A 15,313-nucleotide genomic window follows, 5' to 3' on the forward strand; every position below is an offset into this window, starting at 1 on the left:
TGTCCTCTTGGCTTTTTTTCATTATTCACCTTGAACACTGCCTGCTCAAAAAATGTTTTGAATGAATGAGTAAATGAACAAATGACTAAGCAATCAATCATTAGGCATGTCTGAGTGAAGAACATGTTACCATAATACAAATTTTTGAAAGGAAAATAAAATTCAAGAAATGCATTGATTTATCACACATGAGGAAATGAATGTCATGAAATGCACATGCAGTTTGCATGTGTTCTAGTGCTGTCAATGGCCATGTTTAGTCAGGCAGCTCCTCCCAAAGACCTTCCTTAGTGCCAACATCACTTCCTTATTCCTAAGTGTGTACACTAGTGGATTCAGCACTGAGGTGGCAGTGGTGTGAATGAGGACCACAAACCGCTCCTGTATAACAGAAGTGGCAGAGGTGGGAGGGATGTAGGTAAGGCCCATGGTCTCATAGAAGAAGCACATCACCACAAAGTGGGCGGCACAGGTGGACAGAGCCTTGTGGAGCACACTGCAGGACCGGCTCTTGAGCAGAAGGAAGCCAATAATGTAAAAGTAAGAGAGGAGTGTGAGCAAGCAAGCCGCCATGGCCAAGCTGCAAGTGACAGTGAAAAGAAGCCACTGGTTGAGCCAGTTCCAAGAGGGGCTTGATATCACAGAAGAAGTACGTGAGTTTCTGTGAGCCACAAAAGTTTAAATGAGCAGTCATGTCTGAATGCAACAGCATAAAGGAAACTGGTAAGCGAGGCCACAGCTGCCAGCAGAGCACACACCTGGGAGTTCATGATGATGGTGTAATGGAGTGGGTAGCAGATGGCCACAAAACGATCAAAGCCCATGATGGCCAGCAAGATGGCCTCCATGCCACCCAGGAAGTGGAAGAAGTGAAGCTGAGTGATGCAGCCGAGGGAAGATATGGCCTTGCACTTGGAGAGGAGGTTCAACATGAGCTTGGGGAGAGTCATTGAAGAGTAACAGATATCCAGGCAGGAAAGATTTTGCAGGAAAAAATACATAGGGGAGTACTGTCTTGTCTCTGAGATGACAATCACTATTATGGCCCCGTTTCCAAACAATTTCATCAGATATAGAAAGAGGAAAATCATGAAGATTACAGGCTGCAACTTCTAAACACAGGTCAGTCCCAACAAAGGAAACTCATTCACTGCAGTAATGTTCTCCATTGCTTTTGTCAGGAAGGATAATAGTGACAGTTAGCACACGTTCTCCAGTGTACTGTGTAGGGTTAAGTAGATCAGATTATCATCTGGAAGGATGTAAGTGTGAGCTAGGTTGAGCAGAATGATTCAGAGTTGTATTCATTTATAAGATAATTACCAAAATAGAAATACATGCTAGATTCTGTGATAAAGTGTGATATAAGTGATACATAGATGTAAGGGTACTCAGAATGCTGTGTATACTAAAAGGCAGTGCATAAGAAGTTAAATCAGATAGTCAAAGAAGACATATTAAAAAGTAAGAAGAACAAAACTCAGTCTGGCCTCACCTATGGCATAAAAAGTAATATATTTGATCAAACTCCATCAAAGACACATTTTTAGAAATTGAAAACCTGCTTCAATGGAGGCATGAGGTACAATTACTTCTGGGTCCTACTCAGAAGTGACAGTCGCTTAGACACAAATGTCCTCTTTTGCCCAAAAAAGAAGAAAGATCTGCACAGCCTAAGCCTTCGCTGACTATAGAAGGCATTAACCACACACACTTGAGATGGCAGTAGGCAGGGTGAGCTCAGCCCAGCAGAAATGCTAATGGGATTTACACGGAGAGCACGTGCAGGATGGAAGAAACCTCAGTCTTGAGAAGGCTCAGCTGTAGAAGACCCTGCAGACGCCAGAATAGTCAACCCTGGACAGAGAGCATCTCACACAGACTGCAAATGGCTATGGAAACATGAGAAAAGAGCGAGGCAAGATGCAGGCACTGAGCAGGGAGGAAAAAAGCACGGTGACTGCCAGGACGAGGGGCCTGAACCTGGGAAAGCTGCTTTATCCTCCCTACTAATTTGTCCCAGGTAAGCGAACTTGTTTAAATATGTCAGTAAAGAGGAAAACTTCTGCATCCACATAAAGGTATAATAAGAAAAATAGGAAAGTAGAAAATCAATATATCAAGAGAAATCTTGCCTGAAAAACTTGTAGACAAATATAGAGAAACTGCAGCACAACATTCCAAACTGAAGCAATTGAAACAGTGAGAAAATACTTTTTAAATCATCAAAGAATTAGCAAATGTGCAAAACAAATTAAATTTCAATAATATACCATTTTAACAAAGGGCAAATGTTTTAAGATGTTATATAAATTTGGGGGTGTTAATTACATACATCCCGGGGTGCAGATTGATTGAAACTTTATTTGGTAATTTGTCAGTAAGAATCAAAAATGAAACACTCACAACCTTGAGCTAGAAAGTCCACTTCCTATATTTGTTTTTCAGATAATTTGCACATGTCCAAAATTATATGTGTACCACAGTATTCATTTAAGCATGACAAAAGATTGAAAATAAATTACATAACCTTCCTTAAGGCACTGGTTAAATTATTTTCAGAACAAACCAAATCTCAAAAAAAAACAAAAAACAAAACAAGGCTGCTCTCTGTGGGATACTTTACTACATCCACACAAAAACCCAAACACATATATGCAACTAGACTTACTTTAAACAAAAAGTTAATGATTAAACACAAGGAAACACAAAGCTTTTCTAGCTAACGACTTGTGCCCTAAGTCCAGTTGCTCTACCCTGTGTAACTTCCACAGCCTAAATTCAAAGAAGTTTCCCACTTTCTCTCACTTGCTCCATAATGGCCTCAAATCATTTCCATAAAAATATCTCCCTCTAATGTAATCTCTTCTGTTCAATCTACCTCCTGTGCCAGTTCTCTGTATATTTTACACCTGTCTATCCACAGTGTTGAATAAAGATAGCTTTTAGGTACATAAGCAAATCCAAGAATCAAGGCTGTGCTATGGAGATCACCTCTTTGTTTTTTTTTTTTGTTTGTTTGTCATGTTTTGTTTTGTTTTTGTTTGTTTCTTCTTTTTTTGTCTTTATTTTTTTTAATGTTACATCAAAAAAATATGAGGTCCTCATATATGCCCACCCCCCTCACCCCATTCCTCCCATAACAGCCACCTCTTCCATCATCTTGGGACATTCATTGTACTTGGTGAATACATCTCTGAGCACTGCTGCACCACATGGTCAATGGTTCACATTATAGTTTATGCTCTCCCCCAGTCTACCCAGTGGGCCATGGGAGGACATACAATGTCCAGTAACTGTCCCTGCAGCACCACCCAGGACAACTCCAAGTCCTGAAAATGCCCCCATATCACATCTCTTCTTTCCACTCCATACTCTCAGCAGCTACCATGGCCACTTTCTCCACATCTATGCTACATTTTCTTTGATTACTAATCACAATAGTTCATGAATAGAATATCAGTAGGTCCACTCTAATCCACACTCTATACCTCCATCCTGTGGACTCTAGGATGGTTATGTCCACTCCACATCTATATTGAGAGGAGACTTATATTCCACATAGATGATGGATGCAGTTCTCCTGCTTTCAGTTGTAGGTCCTCTTGGCTCCCTGGTGTGGCAGTTGACCTTCTTCACATCCATGTTAACTGACTGGGGTAAGTCCATTAAACCAGAGGGTAGGAGTTGCAAGTCTGTTGAGGCTCAGGGCCTGGCTATCACATGGACAGTCCAGAGACTCAGGTCTCCTCAGTATACACTAAACCCCAGTGCCAACCACAGGCCTGGTAAAAGAAACAGGAGAGACTTGTGAACAAAGATCATATCTGAGTCTAACTCCATTACATGCAGGAACACAAACTCCAAAGTAGGGTCAACTGACATGGCACTCAACTCCATCTGCCATGGCCATAGAACCTGTGGGTCTCTGTAGCCCTCAGAAAAACCAATACATGGGCTTGTATCTACCTTAGCTGTCTCTGGGACTATGGTGAGATGTGCATAAGGGTGATCCCTCTGATGACCTCCCAGCTCTTTTTTGGAGACTCATAGCCATATAAACTCATTTGTCCATGGCTGACTGTAAATCATAGTGCTTGTAGGGATGACCTTCTTTTCATCCAGATCAGATTTCAGCTTTCACATAAACTCCAGTCCCACCTCCAGCAGGGAGGATGCTGTGGGACCCTGCACTAGCTTCTGCAGGAAAATACTGGCCATGCCGCAGAGGCTGGTGATCATTGCACTCTGGCAGCACAAGCTGCCTTGAGATCCATTCCTGTGGCTGGAGTTGAAAAGTTACATTTCCCAAAAACAGGGGAGGAAGAGATGGTTGGCCACCAACTTCAGTTACTGATTAGTAAATTCAGCTGACTGAAGTATGGCCCTAAGAACAGCTAAAGTTTGAATCTGTCCAGCTCAGAAAGAGGTCAGTAGCTGTTATTTTCACTATGCTCCTGGAAGACTGGTTGAAAATCACTATGACAGTAAGGACCACTTTCTTTCACCCAGATTTACCTGGAAACCTACCCCATCTCTGGCAGGGAGGATGATGACAGGCCCTGCACCAGCCTATCCAGGTAACTGCAGCTACATTTGGCTGTCAACAACTGTATAACTGGAATATACTGGGGTAACTGTGGTCATTTTGGACCAGCACTGCATAGATAGTAATCTGTGCAGTGTAGAAGGGACATGAAGCTTCATCAGTCTCTCTGGGCATTAGAGTCTAGGCCTGCATAACTTGGATTATTACACATAGCTGTGGTTTTGCCCCTATCTTTGGCAAAGGGGAAAGTTGGGAAAAGGCTCAACTGTCCACTGGACAATGCAGGCAGCTTGAACCTCCACAGCTTACAGCACCAACTGCATCCTTGGCTCCTACTACACAACCAGCAAGTTTGAAAGAGCAAGAAAGCCCTAAACTAAAGAGGGAACCTGTGCCCTGAATAAATACATCTAGTAAGCCAATGCCAAGATGCCAATAAAAAATCACAATCCAAACCAAGAAACATGAAGATATGGCTGAGTGAAAGGGACAAGGTAAAACACCAGATTACATACAGGAGTTGAGACAACTAATCATAGATATTCAAACAAATCTTTTTAAAAATTTAATGGGATGGCTAAAGAGATTAAGGATATTAAGAAGACATTGGATGAGCAGAAAGAATTTGAAACTCATACATAGAAAAAGAGCATATCTAATGGGAATGAAAGGTACAACAAATGAATTAAAAATACACTGGAATCATATAGTACCAGATTTGAGGAGGCAGCAAAAAGGATTTGTGAGCTTGAAGAAATGTCCTTCTAAAAACAAATGTACAAAAGAACTGATGAAGAAAAGAATGGAAAGAATTCAACAAGGTCTCAGGGAAATAAAAGACAGCAAGAGATGTGCAAGCATATATATATCATGGGTGTCCCAGAAGGAGAAGGGAAGGGAAAGTTGCTCAAAGCAATATATGAAAAAATAATGGTAAAAAATTTCCCATCACTATTGAAGGACGTAGATATCCATGTCCAAGAAGCACAACATACTCCCTTCTGAGTACATCTGAGCAAACCAACTCCAAGACACATACTGATCAGAATGTCAAATGCCAAAGACAAACAGAATTCTGAAAGCAGCAAGAGAAAAGCAACACCTAACAAATAAGAGATACCTAGTAAGATTAAGTGCTCATTTCTCATCAGAAACCATGGAGGCAAGATGATAGTGGTATAATATATTTAAGATAGTGCAAGAGAAAATCATCAGCCAAGAATATTATATCTGGCAAGATTGTCTTTTTTTTTTTAATTATTTATTTTTAAAAATTACATTCAAAAAATATGAGGTCCCATTTAACCCCACCGCCCCCACCCCCCACTCCCCCCACAGCAACACTTGCTCCCATCATCGTGACACATCCATTGCACCTGGTAAGAACATCTCTGAGCATCACTGCACCCCATAGTCAATGATCCACATCATAGCCCACACTCTCCCACGTTCCATCCAGTGGGCCCTGGGGGGATCTACAATGTCCCGTAGTTGTCCGTGAAACACCACCCAGGACAACTCGACGTCCCGTAACCGGCTCCACCTCTCATCTCTTCCTCCATTCCCCAAACCCAGCAGCCACCATGGCTACCCTTCCCACACCCATTCCACATTTTCTCTATGGACATTGGATTGGTTGTGTCCATTGCACATCTATGTCAAGTGGGGGCTTAGATTCCACATGGATACTGGATGCACTCCTCCTGCTTTCAGTTGTAGACACTCTAGGCTCCATGGTGTGGTGGTTGACCTTCTTCAACTCCATGTTAGCTGAGTGGGGTAAGTCCAATAAATCAAAGTGTAGGAGCTGAAGTCTGTTGAGGCTCTGGGCCTGGGTGTCATATTATCAGTCCAGAGACTCAAATCCCCTAAATATATCTTAAACCCCAGCACCTATTACAATTCCTATAAAGTAGCATGGAAGTCTTGTGAAAAGAGATCCCCTCTGAGTCCAATTCCATCACGCAGAAACACAGGCTCCAAAGAAGGGCCATCTGCCATGACAGTGAACCCCATCTGCCATGACCATAGAACCCGTGGGTCTCTTTATCCCTCAAAAGAACCAATACCTGGGGTTGTATCTACTTTGTCTGTCTCTCAGACTCTGCTCAGTTGTGCACAAGGGGATTCCTTCTGACAACCTCCAGACTCTTTTTTAGAGACTCACAGCCTTATAATCTCATTTCTCCTTTCCATTTCCCCCTTACATTAGGTCAATCAGCATTTTGAAGTCATGTTATTATATGTAGACAGGGATATTCTGCTGATCCATATTGAACCTTTAATTCAAGGTCATTTTCTAGTTGTATCTTCAGCTGGTAAGTGGTAGTGGTCCCTCGGTGCCAGGGAGGCTCATCCCCGGGTGTCATGTCCCTCGCTGGGGGGAATGCACTGCATCTACATGATGAATTTGGCTGTGAGAGTGGCCACATTTGAGTAACATGAAAGCTGTCAGGAGGACACTCCCAGGCACAGTGCTACTCTAGGCCTTGTTCTTATTGCAGGTGTACAGGCTCAAAAGCATAGCCATTAGTATCAGGAGCCCACTGTTGGGCCTTTCTTCCTTCCTGGTTCCTGCCGTTGCACCTGGAGGACTGCCGCTGCTCCTCCAGGGTCCACGACAGTGACCCCCCGGCCAGGGGCCCGGTACCCCCCCAGCTGTTGTTTTTAATTGTTTCCACTATGAGTATATCTAGACATTACTATATACCCTGGGCATATGCCCTGTATAACTCCCTGTTAACCCTATATATCTTGTCAATAACATCCTATATCAGTATTCCTCCGCTGCCATTGTTGAACCACTCTGTGGTCCAAAACTTCCTGTAAAGTCAATCCCAACAAATTGTCAGCTTCACAAGAGTCTTAGATCACCGAAATTCATATATACAATATACAGTACTTCCCCAGATCCACCCTAAAACCTTTTCCCTTCTGCAGCGATAATCTTTTAACTTATTCATATCATATTTCCTGAAAGATTGTCTTTTAAAAATGAGGGTGAGTTAAGAATATTCACAGATATACAGAAACTGAGAGAGTTTGTAACTAAGAGACAGGCTTTGGAGGAAACACTAGAGGGTATGCTAAAGTCTGAAAAGAAAAGAAAGGAGAGAGAGGCTTGGACAAGAATCTAGAAATGAAGATTATATCAGTATAATCTCAAAAATAATGAAAAGTGTCAAAAGAGTGGTGAAAATAAAATATGACAGATAAAACCCAAAAGTCAAAATGGGTGAAATAAAAACTGCCTTTAGTGTAATAACTTTGAATGTTAACAGATTAAACTCCCCAATCAAAAGATTCAGACTGGCAGAGTGGGTAAGAAAATATGAGACATCTATATGCTTTCTTCAAAAGATTCACCTTACATCCAAGGATACCAATAGATTGAAAGTGAAAGGCTGGAAAAAGATATTCCATGCATTCAGTAACCCAAAAACAAACAAACAAAACCTTGCAGTACCTATACTTGCATCACATGAAAGACACTAGTAATGTACAATCTGGGTAGGAAGTCAGGAAAAAAAATACATTTACAATAGCAACTAAAACATTCAAATATTTAGGAATAAACTTAACCAATGTTTTAAAGCACTTGTATTCAGCAAACTACAATTCATGGCTAAAAGAAACTTTAAAAGACCTAAATAGTTGGAAAAACATTCAGTGCTCATGGATTGGAAGACTAAATATCATTAAGATGTCATTTCTATCCAAATTGATATACGGATTCAATGCAATCCCAATAAAATTTCCACAAGCATATTTCAAATAAATGGAAAACATAATTATCAAATTTGTTTGTAAGAGATCCCAAATAGCCAGAAACATCTTAAAAAGGAAAAATTAGATTAGAGGACTCTCACTTCCAAACTGTAAATTATTTTACCTCACTACAGTAGTAAAAATAGCATGGTACTGGCATAAAGGCAGACACATAGACCAATGGAACCAAACTGATGGTTAAGAAACAGACCCTCCTATCCATGGTCATGTGATATTTGACAAGACTGTCAAACCCACCCAGCTCAGACAGAACAGTCCATTCAACAAATGGTGCTGAGAGAACTTGATATTCATAGCCAAAATAAGGAAAGAGGACCCCTTTCTCACATCTTATACAAAAATTAACTCAAAATGGAACCAAAACCTAAATATAAAAGTGAAAACAATAAAGCTTCTAGAGGAAAATGTAGGAAAATAGTTTCAAGGCCTGGTGGTAGGTGGTGCATTCTTAAATGAGACAAGAGGAGGACTGAGATGGACTACTGAAGTTTACTGTATGTAGAAGTTTTAATTAATTTTATCATGAAAGTGTGGAAATGTATAGAGTTGATGGTAACACATTATAATGAGTAAGAACTGTTTTATCAGTCAGAATGAGGCTGAAAAGTGTAGTCTAGTGATGTAAATGCCAATTGAAAGAAACCTAGAGATAATCTTGGAAATGAATAACACAGTAAACTCAGAAGTGGATGAGAATTGTGGTTGATGGTATATATGCAAGAGTGTCCTTTGTGAGCTACAAGAGATGTACGTCACTATCGTAGTGTGGTGGGAATGTGAAGAAGCATGGGGAAAAATACAACTGGAGTGACCTATGTACTGTGGTTAACAGTAATAATGTGACATTCCTGCATCTAAGCCAAAGATGTACTGTGTTGATAATGACAGAGTATGGAAAAAGTGTGACAAATTTATGCTATGGACCTGGTAATAGTCTGATGATATTATCTCATAATCTGTAACAAATGCTCCAACACAGTGTAGTGTGTTGATAGAGGGGTGTTGTGTGGGAATCCTGCACGTATGCATGATTGCTTTCTAAGTTTAACAACTTCTGTCACAAACACATATTTAAAAAATAATAATAGGGTAGATTGAGGGAAAATACACAAATGTAATATAAGGACTATAGTTAGTAGTAAGATTTTGATGACATTCATTCATCTTTTGTAACAAATGTCTCACCACAATGCAAGATGTTGGTTGTGGGTTGATGTGTGGGACCCCTGTATGATGTTATGCATGTTTGCTTTGTAAATTTACAACTTTAGTTATAATATTATTTGTTTTGTATGTTCATATATAAATTTTATTTAAAAAATAATAATTGGGAGGGTTGAGGGAAAAATATACCAAATGAAAGATACTTTGGTTGGTAGTAATATTTTGGTGGAATGCTATTTAATCATTAGTTAAAAATGTTTCACAACAATACAAGGTATTGTTGGTAGGATGACATATGATGTCCCTGTATGATGTTATGTATATTTGTTTTGTAAGTTCACAACTATTAGTATACACTTACTGTTTATGTATGTTTATATATGTGTGATATGCTTCTATAAATTTTAAAAATTTTAAAAATCACGAGGCATGTGGGAAAGGTGGTATTGCTAGAAATTGCTAATGGTTACATAAAATGATTTAATATTTTTGGAAAGGAATTTGGCCATATATTCAAGAGCCTTGAATATTCTGTATTATTTGATTCAGCAGCACCATTTGTGGAATTATGCAGAGCACAAAATCAAATTTTCTTCATGACTTACGACAGCGAAAAATTAAAAATAAGTTATCCAAATGAAATAAATGACCAAATGTATTATGATTTGAATTCCACTGACTAATGTGACTAATTCTATTGAATATGTAAAACCATGTGGCTGTAGTAATGGTATATAAATTTTTGTACCAATATGCAAAATTCATACATATAAAAATAAGAACTCACATCTGATTCCAACTCCATCACATTCAGAAGGACAAATTCCAAAGTTGGGCCCACTGGCAAGTGGCTGAACTCCAGAGCCATCTGCCATGACTGTCAGACCTGGGTGTCTCCATAGCCCTCAGTAGCAACACAACCTGGAGTTGTATCTACTTTGGCTGTCTCTGAGAACCTGCTGAGTTTGACTTAGAGAGTGACCACATTTGAGCAACATGTAGGTTCTTAGGAGGTAACACTTAGGCACCCTGCAGCTCTAGGCCTAGTTGAAATTTCAAGCACACAGGCTCCTGAGCATAGTCATCAGTATCAAGGGTCCATCATTGGACCATCCTTCCTCACTGGTCTTTGCCCTTGCTCTTGGGGGAGTGTTGCTGTTCCATTGGAGAATGCAACAGATCTTCCTCAGATGGGAAGTCAGCACTCCCTCAGTTGTCATGTGCAACTCACTTACAATGACACATGCCTCTTCTGTCATGCGGTTGGTGCTGGGATTGGTGTATACTCAAGAGACTTGAATCTCTGGATGGTCCATGTGCCAGGTGGGCCCTGAGCCTCAGCAGAGTTGCAATACCTATTCTCCATTTCATTGGATTTACTCAGGTCAACTAACAGGGAGATGAGGGTGGTCAACCACCACACCAGAGAACCCAGAGAGTCTACAACTGCAAGCAGGAGAATCGTATCCATCAGCCATGTGGGATTTAAGCCCCCTCTTGATTTAGAGGTGGAGGGGACATAGCTATCCCAGGATCTGCAGTATGGAGGAACAAAGTATGGATTAGAATGAACTTACTGGTATTCTACTACAGAACTATTGTGATTCTAGCAATGGAAGAAACTGTATTATTGATGTGGAGAGTGTGGCCACAGGAGTTGCTGAAGGCAGGGAGAGGGAAGAAGAGTTGTGATATGGGGGCATTTTAGAAACTTGGAGTTGTCCTGAATGATATTGCAGGGACAGATGCAGGACATTATGTATTCTGCCATACCCACTGATTGGAGTGGGGGAGAGTGTAAACTACAATGTAAACTATAATCCATGTGGTATATCAGTGCTCCAAAATGTATTCATCAAATGCAATGAAAGTGCCACAATGATGAAAGAGGTTGTTGCTGTGGGAGGAGTTGTATGGGGTTTGGAGTGGGGTATATGGGACCCTCATATTTTTTAATGTAACATTTTGTGTGGGCCATGTATCTTTGAAAAAAAGACAATAAAAATTTCATTTTCAAAAAAAAAAAAAAAAAAAACCTAAGAGAGGGAATAAGAATTAAACTGGACATTTAAAATGAAACATTTGAAGTGAAAATAGTTGAATCCTTTCGTTATTGGGATTGAGGGGATAATTATAATCTTTTTGTCCTATATTATTTTCTATTCCAACTATGAGAATAAGCAAGCTTATGTTTGTCAGTGTGTCTGCATGTGTCTGTATATCTATTTGTATAGGGAGGAAATGGAAACTTGTGGGTCTCTATTTTAAAAATTGTAATTGTTAATTTTGTCTTAATTTGAAAGAATGAAAAAATGGATTGAATGACTAAATCAATGAAGGAGTTATATAAAGGTTCCAATAACAATGATTTATATTGAATGTTTAATCTATAGGAAAAAATGATATTGCTTTCCCTTAATACCACATATTGAAAGAACTCCATTATTTTTAAAAGTTCTTTGTATATAATGTTGGACAGTCCTTCAACAGGAAAAAAAAATTCTTCCTACTAAACTTTCCATTGAAGACATCAGCTCTTGGGTAGAGTATTCTCCATTCACAAGATGAAACAAAATGGATTTGATGACTAAAAAGATAGAGTCAGATGAGTTATCCATAATAATAATGAATATATTATATATTTAATCTATAGGAAAAATGCTATTGCTTTCTTGCACTACCATATATTGAAAGATTCCATTATTTCTAAAGTTCCTCTATATAATATTGGACAGGCCTCTACAACTGGACAAAAATGTTTTTTTCCCAGGGAATTCCCCACCCAACAGTAACTTTCTCAAAGCTTCCTTCATGGCCTCATTCCTCAGACTGTAGAGAATAGGGTTGAGTGTTGGGGGCAACACTGTATAAAAGATAGAAACCATAAGATCAAAAACAGTTTGAGAATCTAAACTTAAAGGAACAGGTGGCAGGAAAAATGAGACATTAAAGGGGTGAGACAGACAGGTAGAGAAGGCCTTGGATTGGCCCTCAGCAGAGGGCACTTTTTTTTTTAGTGTTCTAATTTTTTATTATTAATTTTTTATTAGTGTAGTTGTAGGTTTACAGAAAAATCATAGTATACGAGTTACCATCTACTACTTCCCCACATACAGGTGCATCTTTGAGGTACCTTTGTTGCAGTGGATGAAATATTATTATACTACTGACTACTAGCCATAATTTATATTAGGGTTCATCCTTTGTGTTGTATAGTTCTATTCTGGTAACATACATACAACCTAAAATTAATCATCTTAGTCACTTTTAAGTATATAATTCAGTGGTGTTAAATACATTAACAATGTTGTGCTCCATTCATTACCAAAACATTCCCATCACCCCAAACAGATAATCTGCACCAGTTGTGCATTAATCCCCATTGCCCCCACCCCTGTTCTTGGTAACCTGTATTCTAATTTCAGACTATTAATTTGCTTATTCTTATTATTTCCTATAAGTTTGATCATATAATATTCGATCTTTTGTCTCTGGCTTATTCCACTCAACATGCTGTCTTCAAGGCTCATCCATGTCACATGTATCAGCACTTCACTCCTTTTTATAACTGAATATTATTCCATTGTGTGTGTACACACACACACACACACACAACATTTTGTTGATCCATTCTAACATTGGTGGACATCTGGGTGGCTCACCACCACTTCTTTCCTAAGGTCATGAGGTCCCGAGCCAATCTACCTTCTCTTTACATTTCAGATTCTTCTTATATTTATGTTATATAAAATCCAGGGTTTTTAGTTGTACTTAGCTGGAGGAATAGGGAAAAGTATACCTACTCCATCTTCCTAGATGCAGAAGTCCCTATTATTTTAACAGCCTCTTAAGTAAGTTTTCTTTCTTAGCTCAATCTTCGGCCTCATTTACAGTGTTCTAAGTACAGTCAATTCCTCTGTCATTAGAATATGCAATGTAAATCAGGATGCTTTTAGCTGTTGCTATAGAAAACTTAGAATCCAACTTTCTTAGGCCTACTAAGCTACTACCACTTTTTATCTGCTTTTTAAAATCTGCTTTATATCTTCCAGGATTTGTTGTCTCCTTTCCCATTCTTTTTGCCCTTCATTATCTTTTCAAAAGTTCCTTTGCTGATTGCTTGGTGGAGGACTCTCAACCAATATACTAACAAAAGGGATAGACGCTTCTTCATATTTAACAAAGAATAACTCAGGATTAGTCTTCCGGACTCCCAGCCATTTGTCTTTTAATTTTAATTTTTCTGATAGATATTTGCCCATAGCCTCATCAGCATCTCTGCCTTACAGCCCAGGAGCACCTGGCCGCACTACAGCGCCACCTTCTCGTCCCGCCACATCGCCCGCATGGACGACACGCGGAGAGGGGACAGCGGCGGCGCCTCCTCTTCATCTTCCCCGGGCACCAAGAGAAGACGCTCCTCTTCCACCTCCTCCTCCTCGGCCCCCTCCGACGAGCCCTCGTCCTGAGACCGGCGGGAGCTGGAACCGCCGCCGGGCCGCCTTGCGGCCGGCCTTCCCCTTCGCAGGGAGAGGGGAGGCCACTACCGACCGCACCGGGCACGCGGTGCTCTTCAGGGTCACCCCTTCACCGTGTCCCCAGTGGGCACGACAACCACCTTGTCTCCTGCTGGGGCTGATGGGTCGGACCGAGTCCTCAGGTACTGCAGCCCTGGACGCCCATGCCATCCCTTCGGGACCCCGAGGGCCTGTCAGCAAAGGGCAATTTTAGAACTGTGGAGAAGATGTAGATAAAGGATGTAGACATAGATGTAGATGATCGAGATGTAGATATAGATATAGATGATGGCGATGGAGATATCGATATAGAGGATGGAGATGGAGCAAATGAATACCATCGGAGAAATGAAAGCAATCACACAAGTCACTCCAATGTAGTTGGAGCAGGAGAGCTTCAGCAGCTGGGGCACATCACAGAAGAACTGGTGGATGACTTTAGCCTTGCAGAATGTGATGGAGAATGTGGCTGCTGTGTACAGGATTCCAGAGGCAGCCCCCAGACAAGTACCAGGATCCATGATGAGCACATAGTGCAGAGGGAGGCAGATGGCGGCGTTGTGGTCATAAGACATCACCATGAGAATGGCTACCTCAACCCAGGCCAGGGACATGAAGAAGAAAACTTGAAACACGCATTGACCATGGGAAATATAGCCATCACCCTTCAGGGAAATCAATGGACTGCGGGACAATGACGGAAATGAAGAAGAGGTCCAGGAGGGAAAGGAGCTCTAAGAAGTAATACATTGGGGATTGGAGAGCCTGGTCCAATGTGATGATGTTGGTGATGATGAGGCTAACTGCCAAAGCCAATAAGTACAACACCAAGAACAGTAAGGCATGGACCATCTGCAGCTCATGGTTGTCAGAAAACCCCATGAGGAGGAATCCATTCATTGTGGTTACATTTTCCAGAACCATTTTGAAGATAGAAAATGTGGAGGTGGTGACTGGAAGATAAGAAAAAATGGGAAATGCAATGGAAGGACATTATCATATATGTCCTTTCAGTTATTCATCATGGTTTCTTTAGAAATTCCTTATTAAGCACCATTATGGAGCAGCTGTGCCCTAGGTATTGGGGATCCAGAAATGAAGAGATGTGTTTTTTGCATTGATGGAGCTTATATTCTACACTAGTAAACCAGTATCTATAGCTGAGTGCACTTTTGGTCAATATCAGTGGCCCTTTTCCAGAAAAAAAATGCTTACATCTGCATTAAAAAAAGTTAATCCATTCCCACAGGTGAAAACTATCATTTACCTCTAAGTTAGCAACAGAAAAGCAGGG

The 15,313-nt window shown here is 40.4% G+C and overlaps 1 protein-coding gene and 1 pseudogene across 1 annotated transcript; both read right to left on the minus strand.

The window, feature by feature from the left end:
* Positions 1–243: 243 nt before the first annotated feature.
* Positions 244–1,169, minus strand: LOC101430311 (olfactory receptor 12D3-like; annotated as a pseudogene).
* Positions 1,170–12,219: 11,050 nt separating this feature from the next.
* Positions 12,220–14,943, minus strand: LOC105745624 (olfactory receptor 14J1-like). Its single transcript, XM_012523180.2, is given in 3 exon segments — positions 12,220–12,511; positions 14,278–14,694; positions 14,696–14,943. Coding segments are annotated over 3 exon segments (957 nt in total).
* Between the last annotated feature and the right edge of the window lie 370 nt (positions 14,944–15,313).

This window comes from Dasypus novemcinctus, chromosome 22 (assembly GCF_030445035.2).
Source record: "Dasypus novemcinctus isolate mDasNov1 chromosome 22, mDasNov1.1.hap2, whole genome shotgun sequence".
Lineage (NCBI taxonomy): Eukaryota > Metazoa > Chordata > Mammalia > Cingulata > Dasypodidae > Dasypus > Dasypus novemcinctus.